Below are 22,114 nucleotides of genomic sequence, written 5' to 3' on the forward strand. Positions count from 1 at the left end.
AGAAGGCGGCACGACATGAGAACCCTCTCATCGTAGCCGCTGGAAATTACATACCCGACCCAGTAGACCGAATGGTAAACCGTCGACGTCGCCCAAAGCACGTCATTACGGATCCTCCTGATCCATTAACGGTGCTTTTAGGCACCACAAGCACCGGTCACCGTCCTCGTCGAACCCGTCGCTTGCGACGAAGGGCTCGACGAGCGAACTAACCCATAGACACAGCCCACTGAGTTTCTCGCCGGATCTTCTCAGTGGGTCGCGTTTCCGATCCGGTGGTAGATTCAGCGAAGCACTGCTCTTGCTAGGGTCAGTGTTAGCAACTCTCCGGTTGAGCCCCGCGAGCTCACCTACTAACGTTAGGGTGAAGCTGAAATAGCCTCTCAAGGCTATCAGCATAGGTAGGGAAAAAAAAAAAAAAAAAAAAATTGATATTTGTTTGGAGATCCGCACTGGTAGATTTCAATATAATCTCACTAATTTATTAAGGTTTTCTACTAAGTATTAATAATGATATTGTAGATGCTTTTATAAAATCCAAAAAGTCTGATGAATATATAAATTAAAGTAAAGCATAATGAGTGAAGCCCATAAGTGTGAATTAAGTTACAGAAACTATAAAAATAGTCTAGTAACCCATTAGTGAACTATATACATATGCGATTGTTGGGAAAATAATAAAAAAATCGTTGGGCACAGGTTATAAGCTGTGTTAGAAACTGTTATGTTCATGGCATGTTTTGGCAGGAGAAATTTAGTCACTTAGTGTGTACTCCTTAAAATAAGGCCTAAGAACAAATGGTCGTCAGTCATAAGCCCAAGGGCTTAAATTATATAGGATATAAGATATGCATAATGCATTACTTTGTAGAGTAGTCGGCATATTATTATATTATATATCATACACATAAATTATCCGTTATATATTATTGATATTATATATTAATTATATCAACACAGGCAAATGTAATATAAATCGTTTATGTCAATTTCTCAAGTCTTTCTTTTGTTGTACCTGGAAAAAGACCGTGCAAGCTATAGGTACGCATCCAGACGAACTGAATCTTATCTTTTTATTCTAATTATCACTTTTAAAACGCACAGCACTTTTTTGTGATAGCTAAGATTCAAAGCTTAATGATACCGTGATCCTCAGCTGTTTTTTGTTGATATAAAAATGTATACGATATTTAATTTAAGCCCCTTAATTTAATCATCATCATTATCATGCCCTTTTCCCAGACCTGGGGTCGGCGCAACATGTTTTCTCCTTCCATACTCTTCTATCATATACCATTTCTTCGCTCACTCCCCTCTTACCCATATCGTCTTTCACGCAATCCATCCATTTCTTCTAAGGTCTACCTCTACCTCTACCTATATCCTTTCACATTCATAGTTAACACTCTCTTACCATCCTCATTTTCATTTCGTCTCATCACATGTCCATACCATCCCAAACGTGCACTCCTCAGTTTCTCTGTCACAGGTGTCAGTTTCAGACTTCCTCTAACATATTAATTCCGTATTCTATCCATTCTCGTTACTCCACACATCCATCGCAACATTCGCATCTCTGCTGCATGCAATCGCCTTTCATCCGCCACTTGATTTAATGTACTATCGTAAAATTAATAAAAATATTACAGAACCATCATCGATAATATATTTTGTGATCGAAGAGGAGCGTTGTTAAATTCATTAAGTAATGTACATCTGAATTTAAAGGAAACTTTAATTTAAATATAATATTTCTTTATTTTAAATACTCACTAGAATCTACGATGCAGCTGTAATAAATTACATAAGATAAAACTTGCCGTACAACTTATAATGTTGACGGTTAAAAGAGTATCGGATGGAATTCATTATGAGTATTTTTTCCCTTAACTATTTACTGGTAGCCTAATGGGCTATAGAGCTTCGTCGACATTCTTCACGTACTCCGGTACTTTGACGGCTATCCTGCAGAATCGGGTTTGGATGTCCTGAAGAGAACTTAATGCCTGCGGGCCGCGTGAGCAAACACTACACTTGCATAGGCTATGACGAAACCTGTGCAAGTTTTGTAGAGTGTCGCAGACTGGGATAGAGACTATGGGATAGTCGACCGAGTAGGAACGCGGCTCGGTCACATACGGACTTAATGTGAGGACCGAATCTCATTTTTCTGTTGAGAGTGATGCCTAGGTATTTTGCCTTCGAGGCTCATGGTATGGGCTAGCCAAAATTTCGATGGCAGGACGGGAGTTACCGCGCCTAATTGGTGATGAGATATTAGCAGTGATGTTTGGAAGGCACTTTTGAAGAGCACGGCAGTGCTCTTTGTGGGATTGATGCTGATACGGCACTTGCGGAACCACTCTCCTAAATTATTGCTGCAATTTGGAGATTACTATGCATGAACGACATTTTCCTACTCGAGTAATAATAGGTCGCCGGCGACCGGTGTATACCGTTAATATATAGACAAAACGGAGCGCGACAGAAGCAAATCCTTGCGGGACCCCGGTCGAGATTTGTTGCGGGAGAGAGCGAGTTCCCTCGACTCGATACCGAAACAAATGGTTCGACAAGAAGTGAAAGACGTGAAATGATGACCATCAGACTGTCTGGCACTCCCATGGTGTACAATTTATAAATTAAACCGTTGTACTAGATATGGCCCGGAACGCCTTCGCGATATCGAAGGAGAGGGCTCCCGTGGGGACGAGTCTGCGTCTGTTTGGCTTTACACAGATGTGCACCGTGAGTGATGCGGTTGCTGAACATACGAGTGCTTCGCGACTTTCGGTATCCGAACTTTTCATCAATTAGGATGCCTTTCGAAGTAATGAAGTCCAAGAGGCGTGTTTGCGTATTAGCTATTCGTAAAATTTGCCTAATGCTGGGAGGAGGCTTTTCCAGGTTTATGTATGCTGATAACGTTTGATTTTTTCCACACCGCGGGAAAGATGCAGTTCCTTATAGCGCCATTTTAAATTTAGACCAACATGATTATTATTTGGGCCGATAAAATTTTTAATACACAGTTATGGATGCCGTCGGAGCCGCGGGTTGTCCGTGGTTGCGTTATGAGCGTTGATCATTGCTCAATTTATTCACAAATAATTGCAACTTGCACTCATATTACTGTGATGATTAATAATAATCATTTAATCGTTAAACATTTCGGCTACTTTGTTTGCACCAATAGTTCCTGGAACACAGATTATGATACCAAGAATGCTGCGACCACCAGTAAAGCGGTATCTCGAGGAATTTAATAGTATGTCTTGTTTTTAATAAGAATATATTCAAGAGACAGGATATGCGAGACATCTTTTTCATGTCGCTTATGCTGTCTATTTTTGACCCGAGTAATCATTTGTCGAAGCTTTGGAAACGCATATGAGAATCAAATATTCTTTTTCATGTAGTGATTATATTTATGGGTTCTGGTAGTAATATTATGTAACGGGTGGGCTGTGATATTGCAGCACAGTAAGAAAACAAAAAAAAAAATTGGATTGCATTCAGTAAGTACTTAATGAGAAAATTAAAGGCAAATAACTGGTTTTAACGGATTTCAAAAAAAGGAGGAAGTTATCAATTCGACATTATTTCTTTTTTTTACTAGGTTAACTGATTTTGATGATTCTTTTGATTTGAAAGCTGATGCCTTTTGTATTTCATTTACCAAGATTTAACCAGTAGGTAGTTTTTGAGTTGTCCATAACAATAGATATTTATTTGTTTCTTCATCGATGATACTCTCATTTTATTGTGTGTTACTAGTCTTATTAAAGTATTATAACTTTCCCATAAAAACGCACATAGCCCATGCATTAACTGCATGGATACTCTTCCTGTAACTTGAAGTAATTACGTAGCTCCTATAAATGAAATGCAAACAAAATACTCAAAAGACCTCTTCAAACAACATTACAGTCATAAAACATTTCGTTTTCTTGCTACACAACTGAACAAGCAAATTATTATTTTCTTTCAAATTCAAGGTACGACGTTACTACCAGACCGCAAGTTTGAATTAAAATAAATATATTATAGTTAATAAATAAAATAAAGTTTAAAACCTCCTAAATACCCTTGACTGATAAGCTATATGTTAATGATATTAAGTTAAAGTAATAAAAATTATTGCATTGTTATCGATATTTGAAACGTATGCAAAATAAGGTAATCGGACGTTTCGTATGAGTGTTGAAGAAAAATTCCGTTAAATATATGTATATGTTATATTTAAAGGAAGACTCCCTTTTACGTTAAGTTTTCTGCGCTTGCGCTGTTTGATAATCAGTTCGAATTAATGTAGAGAATGTCAATAAAACAGCAGTGACAGAGATGAAGAAATATGAAGTTATAAAAATATTTTTTGAATTGTGAACGAATTTACTATAAAATAGACTTTAAATGTCATTCTTTTGTTGTAGCAAGCACATTGAAGTCTTATTTAAAATTATATCAATAAGTACAATTACAAGTCCATATATTATATTATTTAAATTGTTTACGTAATAAATTAATAGCCGCTTAATGTGTCTTTTTTCTTTATTTGAGACAATAATGAAAATGAATAAGTATGGAAATAGTTTATCTTCGAAAATTTAAACAATATTAGCATTCGATTTGCATGTATTCTAAGTAATGTATTGTCTAACTAAAGAAAACCGAATATTCCGGTTGCTTACTTAGTAATTGTGAATTTTGTTAAAAAATACCTTTTGTTTTCACTTGCACTTTTATCATTACACTATTTTATAACACGGTTCTTTAATTTAATTTCTCTTGATATCATTAGGTACTAGTTTCAAATTCAAAAGACATGCCATTATTAACTTTAGCATCAGTTTTTTGTATCCAACCCTGAACTTAGCATGTAGTTTTTACAAAAAACCTTTTTTTAGTTCTTAAACACTGGGAAATCCGTTTACACGTGCCCGATCGAGGGTGGTAACAGACCGGGTGATCTCGAATTCCGGTGCCTCCAGAGAAGAAGAGGAAGACCTAGGTCCTCCTCCTCCTCTAATTTCTTCCAGGAGACTACGCCTTGAGAAAGGCGCGCGATCCTATTGAGGCGAAATCCTATTGAGGTCCACCACACCGGGACGAAACCTACGGTACCCGTATTTCCGATAGGACTGGATTTCATCAAGCGGCGCACAGGTGCCACTTTTCACCACCTCACTGCCAGATCGAAAGTCGAGAACCGGGCGCTCCCGCACCCCCCTTTCCCACCTTCTGCGCTGAATAGCGCAACAGGGATTCCACTCCTTTTCGCTCCTTTCCCCTCCGTCACGAAACACCATGACGAGGTCGCAGAACCCAGTCATGAACTCCCATAAGCTTTAAAAAAACATACCGTTCCATTTTTGTGATCTGACAACTTTTTTAGTTTGTTTATTGCCTTAGTAAACAGACGAACATACGGCATATGTGGTGCTGAATGGTTGATGTCTATGGTCTCCAGTGACCACTTAGACCAGAAAGGCTGTGAGCTCATCCATCCATCTAACGATTAAAAAAAAAACTTTGATATGTGGATTTCTTTGTTGTATTTTAACTACTGCGTAGTGTGTATGATGTTTTTGTAAAATGAAACATTTGTAATTTGTAGCCGGGGTCTCACATTTCGCATGCTATCACGCAATTTATATCGCATGTCATAGTGTGGCCGTGATGTCATGAGAGTTAAAGTAGTTAATATGACGTGTTCAAGTTACAATAATATTTATTTATTGTAAGATATCTAATTGAGGTTAATAGTAGTTTACATTAAACATATTAAAATTCCGTATGAATAATTACATTACAAATTTTTTTTTTTTCAAGTACGCATTGAGATGAGAACTTTTTTTTTTTTGCTTCAGGTCGGTTAAAATGATGATATAACAATCTTGACCTTGAAGTAGAAGTGAAAACTTATGTATCCGTGTTGATTACTTTTTGGCAGGGGGAAATTTTATTGGTTCGCGTTACCAACATACGTAATAGCAGCACGGTACATATATCTGTAGCCATAAAGGTGACGTGTTGTAGATTGACTAATGAATTAAGTAAAAAGTTTTTATTGCAATTAAATTGTATTTATATTTTGTCATGATCTTGTACTGCCCGCCACTTCGACAAAGCAGCACGACACGAGAACCCTCTCTCTCATCGTGGCCGCCGGTAACTACATTGCCGATCCTGCGGACATAATGGAATGCAGTCAACGTCGCTCCAAACACGTCATTTCGGATCCTCCCGATCTACTAACGGTGCTTTTAGGTACCTCAAGCATCGGTCATCGTTCTCGTCGAACCCGTCGCTTGCGACGAAGGGCTCGATGAGTAAATTAACCCACAGACACAGCCCACTGAGTTTCTCGCCGGATCTTCTCAGTGGGTCGCGTTTCCGATCCGGTGGCAGATTCTGCGAAACATGGCTCTTGCTAGGGTTCGCGTTAGCAACGTCGTCAGGTTTGAGCCCCGTGAGCTCACCTACTAGTTAAGGTTACGCTGGAATAGCCTCTCAAGGCTACCAGCTTAGGTAGGCAAAAAAAAAGCAGTTTGGGTCATAAAAAATCGGAGCGGTGAAGCGAGTATTTCGCTCTCGCTTCCACTCACGAGCCTTATGGACGGGCATAGTGATGCGCATTATTGTTGTCGATAAACGTTATCGATAGTGTATTTAGTTTTGTCATTTTGAGGGTTAGTGATAAAAATGAAAGAAAAAATCACTAATCGAACACTTACACTACATATCGCCGCAGCAAGTTAACGAGAACGGTAGAAATTAACACTTTGTAACTTTTCGGGAACTATTCTTATTTCCGTGAAATTTTTTAACACATTGTTGTATAACAAATATTATTTTGAATACATTCTGCTGTTTTGATACAAAACAAAGGAGTAGCCATGTGTCGCTAAAGAAATTCAGAGAGCGAATGCATAAAAACACATTTCTCTTCGACATAATGTACTATAATTTGCAGGTAAGTACAAATGACTCTTAACATAACAATGTCTCACCACTCTTCGTATAGGGGAGCGGGGGGTAGCCCCGGCCGGCGGGTAGCCTCGGCCACCGCAAATACTAGTGACTCTCGTAGTGTTACCTATAAGTACGTGTTATGTCTGTGTGCTTTTACTATCCATTCGAAAAATACTGACAGTTGGAAGTCACCCGACCACGGTGCTCGGACATAAATTGAGTATTTTGTTTTTGGCGGACTGGTTGCGCGGGATACCAATTGTTTCGGAGGCTATTTTTATTGGATAAACGTAGGTTATTATTTAGATTATATTTTTTTATATATTTCAATACATTTCTAGTTCATATATTTAAATTTATCTGAATGTGTAATAATATGCTTTTTAATAAGAATTTTTTGTTTGATGAAAGTTGTGTCGGGTAACCCCGGCCATCGATTTTGGGGGTACCCCCGGCCATAGGAGCTGACGCTATTATTCCTCATATGTTTAAATCTAGCACCCAATATTAATATATTGCAGTGGTACAATGCCCAAATTTAGGAATAGAACTACAAATCGCGGAGACTGGAGTAAAGAGAATATGAAAAAAGCAATTCAAGCTGTCCTTGACAAAAAATATTCTGAAAGAGCAGCCGCAGACCGATACGAAGTCCCACGTACCTACTTCTTTGCAAGATCGTATTAAAGGTATAAAACAAGGTTATCAGGTCAGTCTTAAACCAAAATTAGGACGCTTTGAACAAACATTCAAACCTGAGTTTGAAAGACAAACTCTGTGAGCATGTTATAAAGCTAGATAACCGTCTTATGCCTTTAACAAGAAGTGAGTTTTTGCGCCTTGCCTTTGATTTAGCAGAAAAGCTTCAAATTCCTCACAGGTTTAACAAGGACAAACGAATGGCAGGAAAAGATTTTTTCTGCGAATTTAAGAAAATAAATCCAGATGTGGCATTAAGAACTCCTGAGGCAACTAGCTTGATGCGTTCTACCAAAGGTGCGGTAAAGACACCAAAGGTGCGGTAAAGGTCAAGAGAAACATAAAAACGAGAATAAAAGTTAAGAAGGTTGCATCTCAGCCAGATTCGTCACATCAGGAGACGGAATGCATTATTTGCGGTGAAACATTCGATGAGGATTGGATCCAATGCAAAATTGCAAAATATGTGAGGACTGGGCTCACGAAGCTTGTGTAGATTTAAATCCATCTCATTTATACTATTACTGTGATGTATGTGTTGCCAAAAAACGCACTAATCTTTAAATACCTGGGTGGCCGGAGCTACCCGCCATCTTTAAGGGATACCAAAATTTGATTACTTTTTCAAGTGGCTTTAATTACAGAGGGATTATGTTGTTGTCTGAGTTTTCGATATTTATCTTAAATAAATATAATGTTGATTATTTTTAATAGTTTTTTTATTATTTTACTTAATAAATATAGTCATAATATCGAAAACAAAAAAATGGCCGGGGCTACCCCCCTTTCCCCTACCACCCCGCCGCCGTGTACCTGCCTTTGATGACTCTTTTGTTTTTATCGATAATGGCGTTGCGCCCGCGCAACATGCTCACCGCTCTAGCCGGGCTATGTTTTATGGCCTAAACTGCACGGACAAAATAATTCTACTATAGTTAAGGTTACGCTGAAATAGCCTCTTAAGGCTCTCAGCTTAGGTAGAAAAAAAAGTACAGCCCGTAATGTACTTATTTGAATAATAAATAAACCATATACATGTATACTTAGTCTGGCCATAAATACTGTTACAATTAAAAATAAAATAAAAATCTATTGCAAATAACATTTAATACTATTACAGTGTGTTAGTTTAATACATAAATATAAAACAATTTCAAGTATAAAAAGCTTATTCGAAGTGGTCTCCATTAGCTGCAATATAGTCCTTTAAACGTTGAGGCCAGTTATCAATAGAAGCACGCACTCTTTCCATGGGAAAATTTTTCACTGCCAATCGTACGGATTGTTTTAGGGACTCCAAATTATCATGGCATTTAAAGCAAGCCGCACTCTCTAAAACTGACCATAAATCATAATCCAGCGGATTAAGATCGGGACTAGACGACGGCCAGTCTTCAGCTGTGATGAAGTCCGAAACGTTCGTTTCCAACCAAGACTGCGTAGACCGAGCTTTATGACCTGCCGCCGAGTCTTGCTGGAAGGACCATTCTTGATTATTGAACATGGTGTTGTTAAGGGGCTTCACTACCTTCTCAAGAATGGTATCTTGATACACTTCTGCCGATGTTTTGATACCTATTTCACAAAAGTATGGCTCAGTCACTCCTTCATAGCTAATAACCCACCAAACCATCACTGAAGTCGGATAGTGCGCACGTTGCACTCTGTCGACTAATTGAGAAGCTTCCTTAGAGCTTTGAGCATAAATACGGTCATTTTGTTTGTTAAAATGTTGCTCAATTGTAAAAAGATTCTAATCCGTAAACAAAATTTTTCTATGACCTCCATTTGCGTACCGCTTCAGTATTTGTTTCGATTTTACCATTATATTCTCTTTTAAATTATCAGTTAAGAAATGACCGGTAGGTACGTCTCTTATAGGCTGCAAGTCCTAAGTCATCTTTTAAAATACGCGACATGGTTCTAGGTGCTATCTTCATCTCCCGAGATAAAATGTTTTGCTTTCGGACAGGATTTCTTCGAATTCTTTCCCTTACTGCTTTGACCACCTTTTTCGTACGAACACTACGTGAACGGCCAGATCTTTTTCTGTCACAAACAGAGGAGGTCTGATTGCACCTATTAATAGCCCGGTAAACAAACGTTTTACTAATACCAAGCGAATGAAGAGTTTTCAAAATTGCATTTGGCTCCATACCTACTTTGTGTAATGCAATCACAGCGATTCGGTTCTCTTTATCATCTCGCTCGATTTTAATATTGCAAATTATTATATAATGTATTCGCGCCAAAATCAGAAAACTCAATGAGCAATCATATGAAAATGACAGATTCCAAATTCAAATGTAATATTTTGTTTATTTTTAATTGTAACAATATTTATGGCCAGACTAAGTATACTTAATTGTTGCTCGGAGTGTCAATAGTGAAATGAATAGTGTGAAAACCAGATTGATGTTGATAATTTTAATTTAAATATTATGACATTTCAAAAATACTAATCTTCTAAATTATAAGTTTTTATTTCTATCGACAGTTACTATGAATGATAATTTATTTTGTTGAGTTTTATGTTTAGTAATGCGATAATTAATTAGTAGGTATTCTTATGAATCTCAACTTTTAAATGTCTTTAAATAGCAGTTTATTTTTATTTTATCTGTTTCAAATAAACCGAAACTATAGTTATAAGAATGCGTCACTATCTGTTAGTTCTTGTGAAAATATATAGGTAATTGAATTTGACTAAGTTCAGCCTTTATGATAATAATTGTTATTAAAAAATATTATTTTGTCCGATGTTTGATTTATTCCCTAAAGAAAGTGATGTGAATATATATTTTTATTTATAACTGACCCCTTAAGTGAGTAACCCCTTATTATCTTTGCCCTGGAGAGCTCTATTCTTTTTTTTGTACAAAAAATATCGATGTTATCACGATTTCGATGCTTCCGCCACTGATCGATAGATGTCGCTTAATGCCTCAAACGGCATTACGAAATAAAACAATAAATTGTACACTTTAGTTTTATTTATTTAAACATCACACTTACAATTATTATATACAAAGTGAAATAAATTAACTAACAATAAATTTGTCATTGTTCAAATTATCACATGTTTTACTAATTATGTTGTCAATAAATCCCGGGCAGGTTTCGTTAAGTAATTAACAAAAATTAAAAATGTAAACAATAATCATACGCTGTAATCATTCGCACTCTAATGGTACTAAATGGCAGGGTAGATTTTACTAACGTGCCAAATAAACCCAGGAATAACTAAGACTTCAAAGTTTACTTAAAAGCCAACGCGTGTTGCTTAGGGCCTGAGTAAACACACAAACATGCCATTTTATACCTTAAGCTTAAAAACAGTAATGAAACATTTGAAAGTATAATCAAACTTTGTTTCATAATTTGTTTCATGTAATTCTCACTAAAAATAAATTTTGTGACTGTTTATGATTTTATAGGAATACTTTTAAAGCATGATGATTATACACGATTGTTTCTAAATATATTTGTGCAACAAATAAAATACAATAGTGTGCTTAGTGCGAGTTCTTTAACGTTCTCGATAGCGTAAAAGTTAACCCAATTTTGTATGCAGTTGGAATAGCGCCCCTAACGCAAACGTAGGCAAACGATCCCAATTCATACAAATATGAGTTAACTTTTACGCTATCGCGAACGTTAAAGAACCCGCACTAAGCACATAGTATAATCAAATGAGCAAGCGGACTAGTTGAAATGTCCAACTATCACGACTCAAACCAAATTTATCGTTATTATAAATATACTTTACACAAACCAAACTTATGGTAATTAAAAATCAATGAATACTGTAGTGGCTGTAGTTGGTGGTACAAAACTTGTCCTAAAATTTACGGATATAATGAAAAAGAAATCAGCCCAATCGGTCAACGGTCAAACAATTCTCTAGTGATGCTCACTCACACATCTCCTTTAAAAAATAATTGAGTTGTTGAGTTGAGTAATTAAAATAGTATGGATTTCTATTTCAATTATAATTTAACAACCGTAGAAATTATTTTAAATTCTCAACACTTTAAGTCGTACAACACCGCCATCTTACTGCGGCTTAAAAAAGTAATTAGATTCAAAGGAAAATAATATGAAAAATGTTGTGTTGAAATAGTTCAATGTATCGCTAATAGATGTCACTGTTATTAAAATAATACATTAAAACTAAAACTGCATACAATTTTAGTACAGTAGGCTTTCTTGTTTTGGGGTAGACATATTTCAGAGTATTAAAACTTAATGTGTATATATGAATTATATATGTATGTATGTATGAGCTATGTTAACATTTATATTTCGGGTAAATACATCAAACTTTATTTTCGTATGTGTGACGAGAAATTTGAAGAACAGTTATAATATCAAGTTGTCTATTTTTTTGTACGGCTATGATATGACTAGAGACAACGACCGATTTTACACGACAACAAAAAGCAGCTGGCTCTCACTAGTGGTAGGAGCTCTTGTAAGTCCGCGCGGGTAGGTACCACCGCCCTGCCTATTTCTGCCGTGAAGCAGTAACGCGTTTCGGCTTGAAGGGTGGGGCAGCTATTCTGAGACCTTATAACTCATATCGGTGGCGGCATTTACATTGTAGATGTCTATGGGCTCCAGTAACCACTTAACACCGGGTGACTGTGAGCTCGTCCATCCATCTAAGCCATCTCCTGATACTGCATTGTCCACTGAACTCCACTGTTTCCGGAAATTTAAAATTACTTACTGTAATAAATATTGTAGCGTTCCTTATAAATACAATTAACTAATTAAATTTGTTCTAAGTAACCGACTTCGAAATCAGTGATTTCAGATACCAACTGTATTCTAAACTGTATTCAATATATTGAGAAAGCTTTTTAAAATAGTGAATAGAAAGCTTAATCACGAAAATCTGGGAAGACAAAGAGAGAGAAATATGTTAAAAAAACTTATTTCCAAGATTTAGAAGTCGGATTTGTTTTTTTTTTCTAACTTAATTACATTAAACTTAAACATAATTTTCTCGCGTAAACACTGATGACTTTGTAGTTAAATTTTATAGACACTGATTCACCGACATTGTTATTACACCTGTCGAGCAGCCTCATCTCCCGTACTACATCTATGTAATCTTCTAAAAAGTCTTCAAGTATGTCTTTCGGGATATTAAATGGATTGATAGCTGCTACTGATTCTGTGTTCAACAATAACAAATTATGATTTCTCATAAAATAACTACTGATTTTATATTAAATATTCGCTTATTTCTGGCGCGAAGTAGTAGTGCGTTTCGGTTTGAAGGGTGGGGCAGTCGTTGTCGGCTGCAGTCTATTCTGTCAACTTTGGCAATTGAAAACCAACATGCTCTTATTACGGCCTCAGTTATTTTCAATTTTCAATTCAATTTACTGATGCGTAATTTTTGTAAGTAAATAGTCTCCAGAAACTATACTGAGACCTTAGAACTCATATCTCAAAGTAAGTGACGGTATTTACGTTGTAGATTTCTATAGACTTCGGGAACCACTTAACATCAGGTGGGCCGTGAGCTCGTCCACCAATCTAAGCAAAAAAAACTTTGTCCCATTAACTATTCATCAGAACGAACCGCCAGTTAAATTATTTATTGTAAAAGCATTCGATTTTAGGATTGACGGATTACTGGTGGCCCGAAGACCTTTCCAGTTTCACCAGGACGATGGGCGAGCAAAGGCTTAGCCAGGAGGTATGAAAGGTTCCCGTTGTAACAGTATCCCTGCCTATTTCCTGACTCCTGTCAAAAACATCGGCACCGGTGATAGGGTATCTAACAAGCCTTAAATGATACTCTGAATTATAATACATACTAACTTTTTAAAACATCCAAATCATCGTATACATAGAACAACGTTTTGCATTGCACTTCAATATTGCTAAATCCAACTCTTTCCATTATCTTCTTAACTTCTTTTTCGGGATCCTGAAAATGAAAAATGTTTTGTTAGCATTTAAGATTTTGTTTTTAGTTAGACAGGTGGATGGGCCTACGGTCAACCTCAAAGAAGTCCATAAGCACGCAAGAACGGTATTGAAGAATGAAGTATCAATTGAATTGCGACAGTGACTGTAAGCTCAAGCTGGTGATTTAATTTGCGGCAGAGAAGGACTCTTATTCTCTTGATACATTTTACCGTGTATTTAAGAACTACAGTGATAGGAATTAGAAAGCTGGCTTAAGTAGGAAAATACTTTCGTCTTATATTTTGCTTGGTTTACCCTTTAAAGCAACTGAGTGAGTATTTTACAAGTGGTTACGACAAGCAGCCCCTTAAACTATTGTTGATCGTAATATGATGAGACAGTTGCGATTGTACCTAGGGGAATCTTCGCGTTGTACACGATTGTCATCGGTGACCAATAAAAAGGTAAATTATATCAAAACTGCTGAATTTTTTAAAACCAAAAGAAAGATAAAAATTGTTTTTCATTAAATATGGCCACGAATCGATAAAAACAGAAGAAATTTGTATTGAAATGAATGCGTTTCCGTAATTCCACATGTATTTTTTTTAGGAAGGAATGATCACTTGTGGCACGGAGGTATTTCCAGTTTCACCAGGACAGGTGGGCGAGCACGGGCCCAGCCAGGAGGCCTGGGATTCTTTAACAGATACCCGAGTGCCTCCAAAGGAGACCTAACAGCTCAAAGGCAACTGCTTCGCGAATGCATCTACTATACTCTAAGCCAATTACGAAGTCCCATGAGACAGATGTTATTTTTATGTTATTGTGTGTGTGAATTAATTGTATAATGATTTAGATTGATTGTGTATTTTTTAAATGATTTTTGATCCTCATGATCATGATTTTGATTTTCAAACATCATTTACCTACTTATACTTGTTGATTGTTTTTTGTCAATTAGAATAACCTTATCGTGGAGACTTAATCACCGGTATACATAGCACATGTAAATAGCTTTTTGGATTATTCTTTCCGAAATCATTGACTGAACAATAAAGGCCGATAAAAGCGTAAAGCAACGTCTTTACACAGGTTTGAGTAATACAACGCGTGGAGTGATATTTGAAATTCACATAGCAAATTCATTTTAGGTGAAGTAACCGCGTCAGTTATTCAGAAGGCCTGAATTAGAAAATATTGTGGTTTTGGGGGTGTTCATTTTTTTATGGTACTCGTTGTGACTGATTTAAGACTACACTATGTACTATTAATAAAGTGGTACCAAACAACCTTGAGACATGAGTTTGAAGATTCAATTGTATACTACAACAGCTGTCCCACCCTTCGAGCCAGAACGCCTGACTGATTCGCGTTAGCAATAGTTAGAATGGCGGTAGCGGCCCATGTTGGCCCATAGCTTGCTCTGCTACCAGTATTTTTAAATATTAGGTAAGTTCTTAAAAATATATCTTTCGAACATAGATTTTTGTGATGACGTAATAAAGTAAGAAATCCCGGTGTAGGCACCGAACCTGCGCCAGGTATGAAATATTTTAAGTAATTACTAACGACTCCTTTGAACCAAATCACAACATACTAGTTTCGGCTTCCACGAAATACTGCTCAAATACAATGGCGACCACTTTTTTTTCTTTCTTTTTTACTACCTATTTGCTGGTAGCCTCAGTGGCTATTCTACCTACTCCCGTACGGGTAGGTGAGCTCACAGGCTCAACCTGAGAGAATTTGCTAACACTAGTAAGAGCAGTACTTCGCAGAATCTACCACCGGATCGGAATCGCGACCCACTGAGAAGATCCGGCGAGAAACTCAGTGGGCTGTGTCTATGGGAAATCACAAAGTAAGCTATGATATTTATAATGGATGCTGCGTCACTTAACTTCCTAATTAAATTAGTATATACAAATATACTTATTGAATAATTAAAAAACAAAAAAAGCTTACTTCATTGTCATGGTAAGGTGATATAAATCGATCGACGTGCTCGAGCCAAGAATGCCATTTTTCTGTATGCGAGAGTGTGCGGTAAACATCAAAGATAGGAGTGTGGCCCAGGAACAGAAGTAAGCAATCTCCTTCGTCGCCAAGCAGATTGAAAATGTTCCGGAAAGCTCGTCTGTAATTAGATATTTCAATGGTAGTTTAATTTTCTTCAGTAAATAATGTTGACGTAAAATAATGAGCATTTTTCGCAAATATACATTTTTAAATTATATACAATCATATTATTTATTGGAGTCTAGGTGAGCGCTGGAATTGGCTCGTACACTGCGCAGAAGCAGTGTATCATATTTGTAGTAGATATGTAGAAAAAGCCTTCTCTATGCGTGGACGAATGAATGACACGACTGTGTAAATGGATATTCTGGTAATTGAAGTCCATAGGCCGCACTACGGGTACATAATCTTGAGATTTAATTTTAAATTTTTAATGATTTTATACAACAGCTGGTCTACTCTACTCTGTGAACCGAAAAGGGCTGTCTCGCGAAAGGCGAAATAGAAGGTTGATTTTTTTATTAAACGATGTTATTACTTCATCTAAAATTCAATCGTAAACAAGTACACACATCCTTATGAAAAATAGGTACCAGCCAGGATTTTAAACTCAGTCTAATTGCAGCGTTCGATTTTGAAAATGGAAAACGAATGGAATCAAATGATTAACCCGTGAAAAAAAAGGAAAAATAGGTTTGGTAGTAGCATCTGAGTCTTCATTTAAATAAAAAACTAGATGATGACCGAGCTTTGCTCGTTTTTTTTTTGATAACGCCATCTTGTTGTGTCTTTTTATAGCGGTTAGTTGCCCTCAATTAAGAAAAATAGTATTATTATTCGCCAATAGATGTCGGGAAGAGTTGATTATTGAAAACACGAATAAAACAACATTTTCTGAAAATAAATCGTAGCTAGATCGATTTATCGCCCCCGAAATCCCCTGTATACTAAATTTTATAAAAATCGTTAGTGCCGTTTCCGAGATTCAGATTATATATAATATATATAAATATACAAGAATTGCTCGTTTAAAGGTATAAGATATATCAATGATTCGATAATTTGACAATTCATTTATCAATTACCGTAAAATATTTATTGTGTTCTATTGTATAACAGTTGTCACGGTGGGCTACGGGTCAAGTGATCGACTACCGTAGCCCGTAGACATTGAAACGCGGATGTTGCTACAAAAATCCATGACTTACACGCGCTATTGGAATCTATTTACACCACACGTTACGTTACGTCATCTTGAGACATTAGGTCGGAGTATCAATTTTATTGTACGTCAGCTTCATCAAATTGAAACACACGACAGGGCAGTGAAAAAAATAATACTAATACACATAACTACGATTTCCATAGAGATTGGGTTTACAATCAATCGGCCTTCCTAATCATTGGAATGTATATTAGATCGAAGAAGTTCGTAAAGGATTATGACTACTAAATGGTTCCGTAGTTGGGAAGAGCAATCACGGTAGAATTTAAAGGAAGTATTAAAAATATTTTTGTCGCCTAATTCTAAGGAGTACGGAATGAAAATTATGTCACGTCCTAAAATCAATTTTCAAAATGGTTTTAGTACTATCATATTTTAAATTTTCGACTAGATAGTTGAAACGTTTATTAAGGATCCAAATCAAAATATAATTTATTTGGAGCCTCCACATCATTTATACATACTGAGAGCTATAAGATAGCGTGATATCGCATTCGAGTGTGTTACATTATAATTATTAAATAGTATTATTGAAATACTATTAGATTATTAAATACTATTGTACACATTTCTACCGTTACATTAAAAATTTGGACAAATTGATAATAGTCTTCGAGTAAAATTATTGTGACATAAAGTCTGAGGAACTTAACGACACTAATAGTTCCTTACAGGTCACCGTCATCGTCGAGCCTCGAGGAGCGAATTAACCCATAGACACAGCCCACTGAGTTTCTCGCCGGATCTTCTCAGTGGGTCGCGTTTCCGATCCGGTGGTAGATTCTGCGAAGCACTGCTCTTGCTAGGGTCAGTGTTAGCATCACTCCGGTTTGAGCCCCGTGAGCTCACCTACTAGTTAAGTTTACGCTGAAATAGCCTCTCAAGGCTATCAGCTTAGGTAGAATAAAAAAATATAAAAAACGCGAGAAAAAAAAATGTTTTACTGATTAGCGTTCATTAATATCAAATTTAGAATAGAGACCACATTTTAAACGTAAATTTAAATTCTAATATTTAATATTAATTGGTCCTGTATAATTTTTATTCTTACGTTTTCGGAAAGAATGTAATTAGTGACTATAGACACGATGCAATCGAAACGTAATTTTTAAATTAAAATCTGTGTATATATATTTTTTGACATGAATATTAGCTTAGAAATTATGATTTGAGATTTAATTAGATTCATTCGTTAGCAATGGTTAATTTCGACATTGTTAGTTCTTCGTGTTTTTTTTTCATAATTGTGGTATGAACTTACTCCTGGTCTCTGATCCAGTGGAGGGTGTAAAAAGAGAAAACGTGATCAAAGCCTTGTTTCAGGTCTGCGGTCAAATCGCCCTCTATGTCGAGCACCCTGAACGAAGTCCTACCGAAGCCGTGGTGTTTATTCGCGTATTTCACCATTTCTTCGCTTATGTCGCAGCCAACTAATCTTCCGTAATTTTTTGGCATGTAAACTTTCAAAATATCAGTAACACTACCGTCAGCGCAACCCAAATCTATGACTCTATCACCGATTTTTTTCCACTTAATCTTATTCGCATGTTCCTCGAGGCAGCGCAGAGCATCTCTCTTTTGGAGGCTGTTACTTTTGCGGTATAAATCTGCATTGTTCATTTTTGACTTAATATTTTTTTTTGCAATAAAATATTTGTCGGCACTTTTTTTTTTTAAGTTCGTATTGAACTAAGCGCGTGCGATGTGTCGCTGTTCTCACTGCGGTATCGCCGAACAGTCTTTGCAGGGAGCGACTTGCGCGTTTGTTATATATATGTATGATGATCGACTGAAGTACGACAGAATTGACGGTAATGTTTTTTTAATGAATTCAAGAAATCACTAAACACGTCATTAAGTTCTTTTAATTCATTAAAAAAATTAGCCATATTTAAACGTTTTTAACCGAAAAATTCAAAGAATCACGCGTATGCTTTACAGATTCTGCTAGTATGTATTATAATTTCAAATAAACATTACAGTTTTGAAATTCGGTAAAATATACAGTATGATATATTTTAATGTCGTGTCATAGCACTTGCTTAGCTATAAGATGGTGATTATTTCTATAATCAAGAAAAAAAAATTCGAAGTAAAAAAAACTAGAAATTATATGTATATTTAAATACTCCTTTGTCATGTGACATGTTTTTGTCTTTGAGCTATAGAAACTGTGTTAAATCGTGCTGGACCAACAAATAGTGTATCGGTAAAATGTAACATGGGGCTTAATATTTACGTTCATTAGCGAATTAGTCGAAGAAACGGTTAGTAAAATTGTAATACTTTACTATGTTCTGAACGTATGACGTCACCGAAGTCATTTCAATTTCATTTCGGAACAATTGTAGGATCGGTAGGCAGCGGCTTGGCTCTGCTCCTGGCATTGCTGAAGTCCATGGGCGACGGTAACCACTTACCATCAGGTGGGCCGTACGCTAGTCTGCCTACAAAGGCAATAAAAAAAATTGGCAAATTACTTCAATTACAAAAAATATTATGTGATAATTATAGGATGTTCTAATTTTTTATAAATTAAATGTTTCGCATTGGGCTGCTTATCTTTTATTAGATAAGAAACATTGAGACGGTGTTTAATCTTCATAAATCGTCAACTTATTTTTCATCAACTTGTTAACTGGAAGAGAATGCCTGCATGGCATTAAGTTCGTCTTTGTACAATATTTTGTGCAATAAAGAATTTTCATTCATTCATTCACGCCTTCATCAATGGCCTACACTGCTGACTTACATAGGCCTGTCCTACCCAAAACTGACCTCTTTTTATTTTATTTAAGCCCCTGAAACACGTCTTCGGAGGCACTACCAATCGTTTATACGTCACGGCTCCTGTACTGATCCTAGGAGAAATCATGGAAAGATATGAATGAAATAATTATTGACGCTCATCGGTGGCTGCGGTAGCAACACTACAGCGGTTCGTAAGCTAGCAATCGTCCCTCAGGTAACTCAATGATGAGTGACCAATACCACTTATTCCATCCAAACTACGTGGTTAAATTTACAATCCGCGAATTAATTACGAAGTGGCTTATAAATATTATAATCATTTACGCCTAATCTGATTAAAACTGAAAAATTCTACGTGTATTCCATCAAACCGCCTCTCCATGGGTCCAGTCCAGTCCAACCCACGAATAGGACTGTGACTTTTTTTTAAGAAAACTCAGCGGAAACCATTAAATATTGGCGATTTGCATTGATGATAACTCGGCTATTAATTGAAGCTGCTAACATTATTGTTTGGAGGCAGAAATACGAAGCTAGCTGCTTAGTATCATCGAATAATGACTCAGGTCACCGTACCGCCTAAATAACGATCAGGTACAGAGCACTTTGTGTAAATACTATTATGAGCAAAATATAGAAAGTTTATTAACATAAGCATAAAGTAAAGTTTAAAATAACCATGAAAAGAGTTACAATTGGCGACTTTTTCTTTGATTCAAGCGATCCCTTCTAGGCAACCTTGCAGGGAGAAAGCTTGTAGCCTTGTAAGGTGGCCAGGAGCTTAGGAGTCCTCAGGATTAGGTACCACCACCTTGATAATTTCTGCTGCGAAAACAGTATTAGCGTTCTAGTTTGAAGAGTGGGTCAGCCGTTGTACTATAGATCTGAGACTTAGAACACATGTCTCAAGGTGGGTGGCGGTATTTACGTTGCATATGTCTATGGACACCTGGGATCAGTTAACACTAGGTGGGCCGTAAGCTCGTTCATCCGTTTAAGCAATAACAAAAAAAACAGAAGTTGTTTGAAAGATTCCTATGTTTTAGTTTTATTGAAATATAAATTAATACGTTTGAAAAGAGATCGAAAATTCATAACTCGCCATACTTACATGATTTCAATGCATTAGTATTCTTACAATTGCTTAGCTTACAATTTTAGAATTACCTTTGAGAAAATTAGAGATACGCTTTGTTTAATCTTAGGCTTTGTTGAAGTACAGACAAAATCTAATAAAATAAGCACAAGAATGACCAAATATCGAAATATCATCCTGATAAGGAAAACACGTAAATAATGTATTACTCTCAAGTGTATTTCACGAAGTTAGGTACGTATTTCATGTCGCAGTGGAAAATTTAAAGAAAACTGTTTTTCATTGGATGGTTGTCTGACTTTTTCTATGCAAAAATTTACGGTTCATGGTGCTAAGATTATATAGTTTAAACATTCTTTTAAATGTATTCGTTGGCTTGGATATTAGTCAAGGTGCTTCTTAGATGTGATTTTTCATGTACGCTGTGAAAATAAAGTATTTGAATTTCTTTTGTTGATTTTCTAAGAATCTTGTTGAGTACTAGTTTTTGTAATTTCATACTATTTTCTATTAAAATTACGAATTTTATTAATAGAAACAAGGACGTTAAATATATTTTTAGTTAAGTTATTAAGTTTTAGTGTACATAATTTTATTACACTGTTAGTGCCGAAGAATTTCGGCGTCGTCTCTTGATTTAAATAGAAATATAGTGATATTATATTAACCATCATTCGTTGATACATACATTAAATTTAATGAAGCTATTAAGAAATTAAAGTAATTTTTAAACCATATAATGTCGGTCATACATCTGTTTTATTAGCTTAAACAAAAAATAGTACCGTTGGACATGCCTGTTTTCATTTGTCTTTGTAGATTTTTTGATTGTTAAAGCATTTTTCTAGATTTATTCACACAAGATAAACTAAATTAAGTTTAATTAAATTAAATAGATTATAATGACTTTTTTCATTTCATGCTACCTAATTCACACGATTTTTAAGCCGTTATTAAATAGAAAAGTTAAAATTAACATCTCACATTCTTATAGCACAACATTATGGTGTGTATTGATAAACATCGATTTCTCTGACAGGAATATCTGTTCGAGGTAAATATGGATTTAGGGATTGTATAGAAATCTCTGATGAATCTTTCGTTAAACTTCCTGTTAGTACACATACTACGTACTTGTGATTTTGTAATCACAATGTAACGAGTCGATTTCATACTCAACTATTTAAAAATAGACGAGGTTTATCTGCTGTTAGGATCAACTACGTCTGTCTTTTTGTCAATACTCTTTTGTATAATAATTTATTGAATCATTGGCCTTCATCTAATCTATATTTGAACAACTTTGTAATGCACGATGAAATAAAATACGATTGGTACTTCTTAACTATTGCACAAATACTTATTTCCTATTTCATTTTTGAATAATATTATCGATTTTTGTTTCCTGTTTTTGTGAA

At 35.9% G+C, this 22,114-nt stretch overlaps 1 protein-coding gene and 2 long non-coding RNA genes across 4 annotated transcripts; 2 read left to right on the top strand and 1 right to left on the bottom strand.

The window, feature by feature from the left end:
- Nucleotides 1-7,026: 7,026 nt before the first annotated feature.
- On the top strand, nt 7,027-8,385 carry LOC134199835 (uncharacterized). The gene is made up of 2 exons (XR_009974477.1): nt 7,027-7,265; nt 7,497-8,385. It is a non-coding gene; the product is annotated as an uncharacterized LOC134199835 (long non-coding RNA).
- Nucleotides 8,386-10,649: 2,264 nt separating this feature from the next.
- On the bottom strand, nt 10,650-18,594 carry Jhamt (juvenile hormone acid methyltransferase). 2 transcript variants are annotated; one of them, NM_001043436.1, is given in 5 exon segments: nt 10,653-11,227; nt 11,338-12,856; nt 13,513-13,621; nt 15,571-15,742; nt 18,111-18,592. In NM_001043436.1, coding segments are annotated over 4 exon segments (837 nt in total). In that variant the 5' UTR covers nt 18,470-18,592; the 3' UTR covers nt 10,653-11,227; nt 11,338-12,659.
- A 403-nt stretch (nt 18,595-18,997) lies between these two features.
- LOC134199896 (uncharacterized) lies at nt 18,998-21,599 on the top strand. The gene is made up of 2 exons (XR_009974565.1): nt 18,998-19,116; nt 19,648-21,599. It is a non-coding gene; the product is annotated as an uncharacterized LOC134199896 (long non-coding RNA).
- Nucleotides 21,600-22,114: the final 515 nt, after the last annotated feature.

Source organism: Bombyx mori, chromosome 12 (genome assembly GCF_030269925.1).
Source record: "Bombyx mori chromosome 12, ASM3026992v2".
NCBI lineage: Eukaryota > Metazoa > Arthropoda > Insecta > Lepidoptera > Bombycidae > Bombyx > Bombyx mori.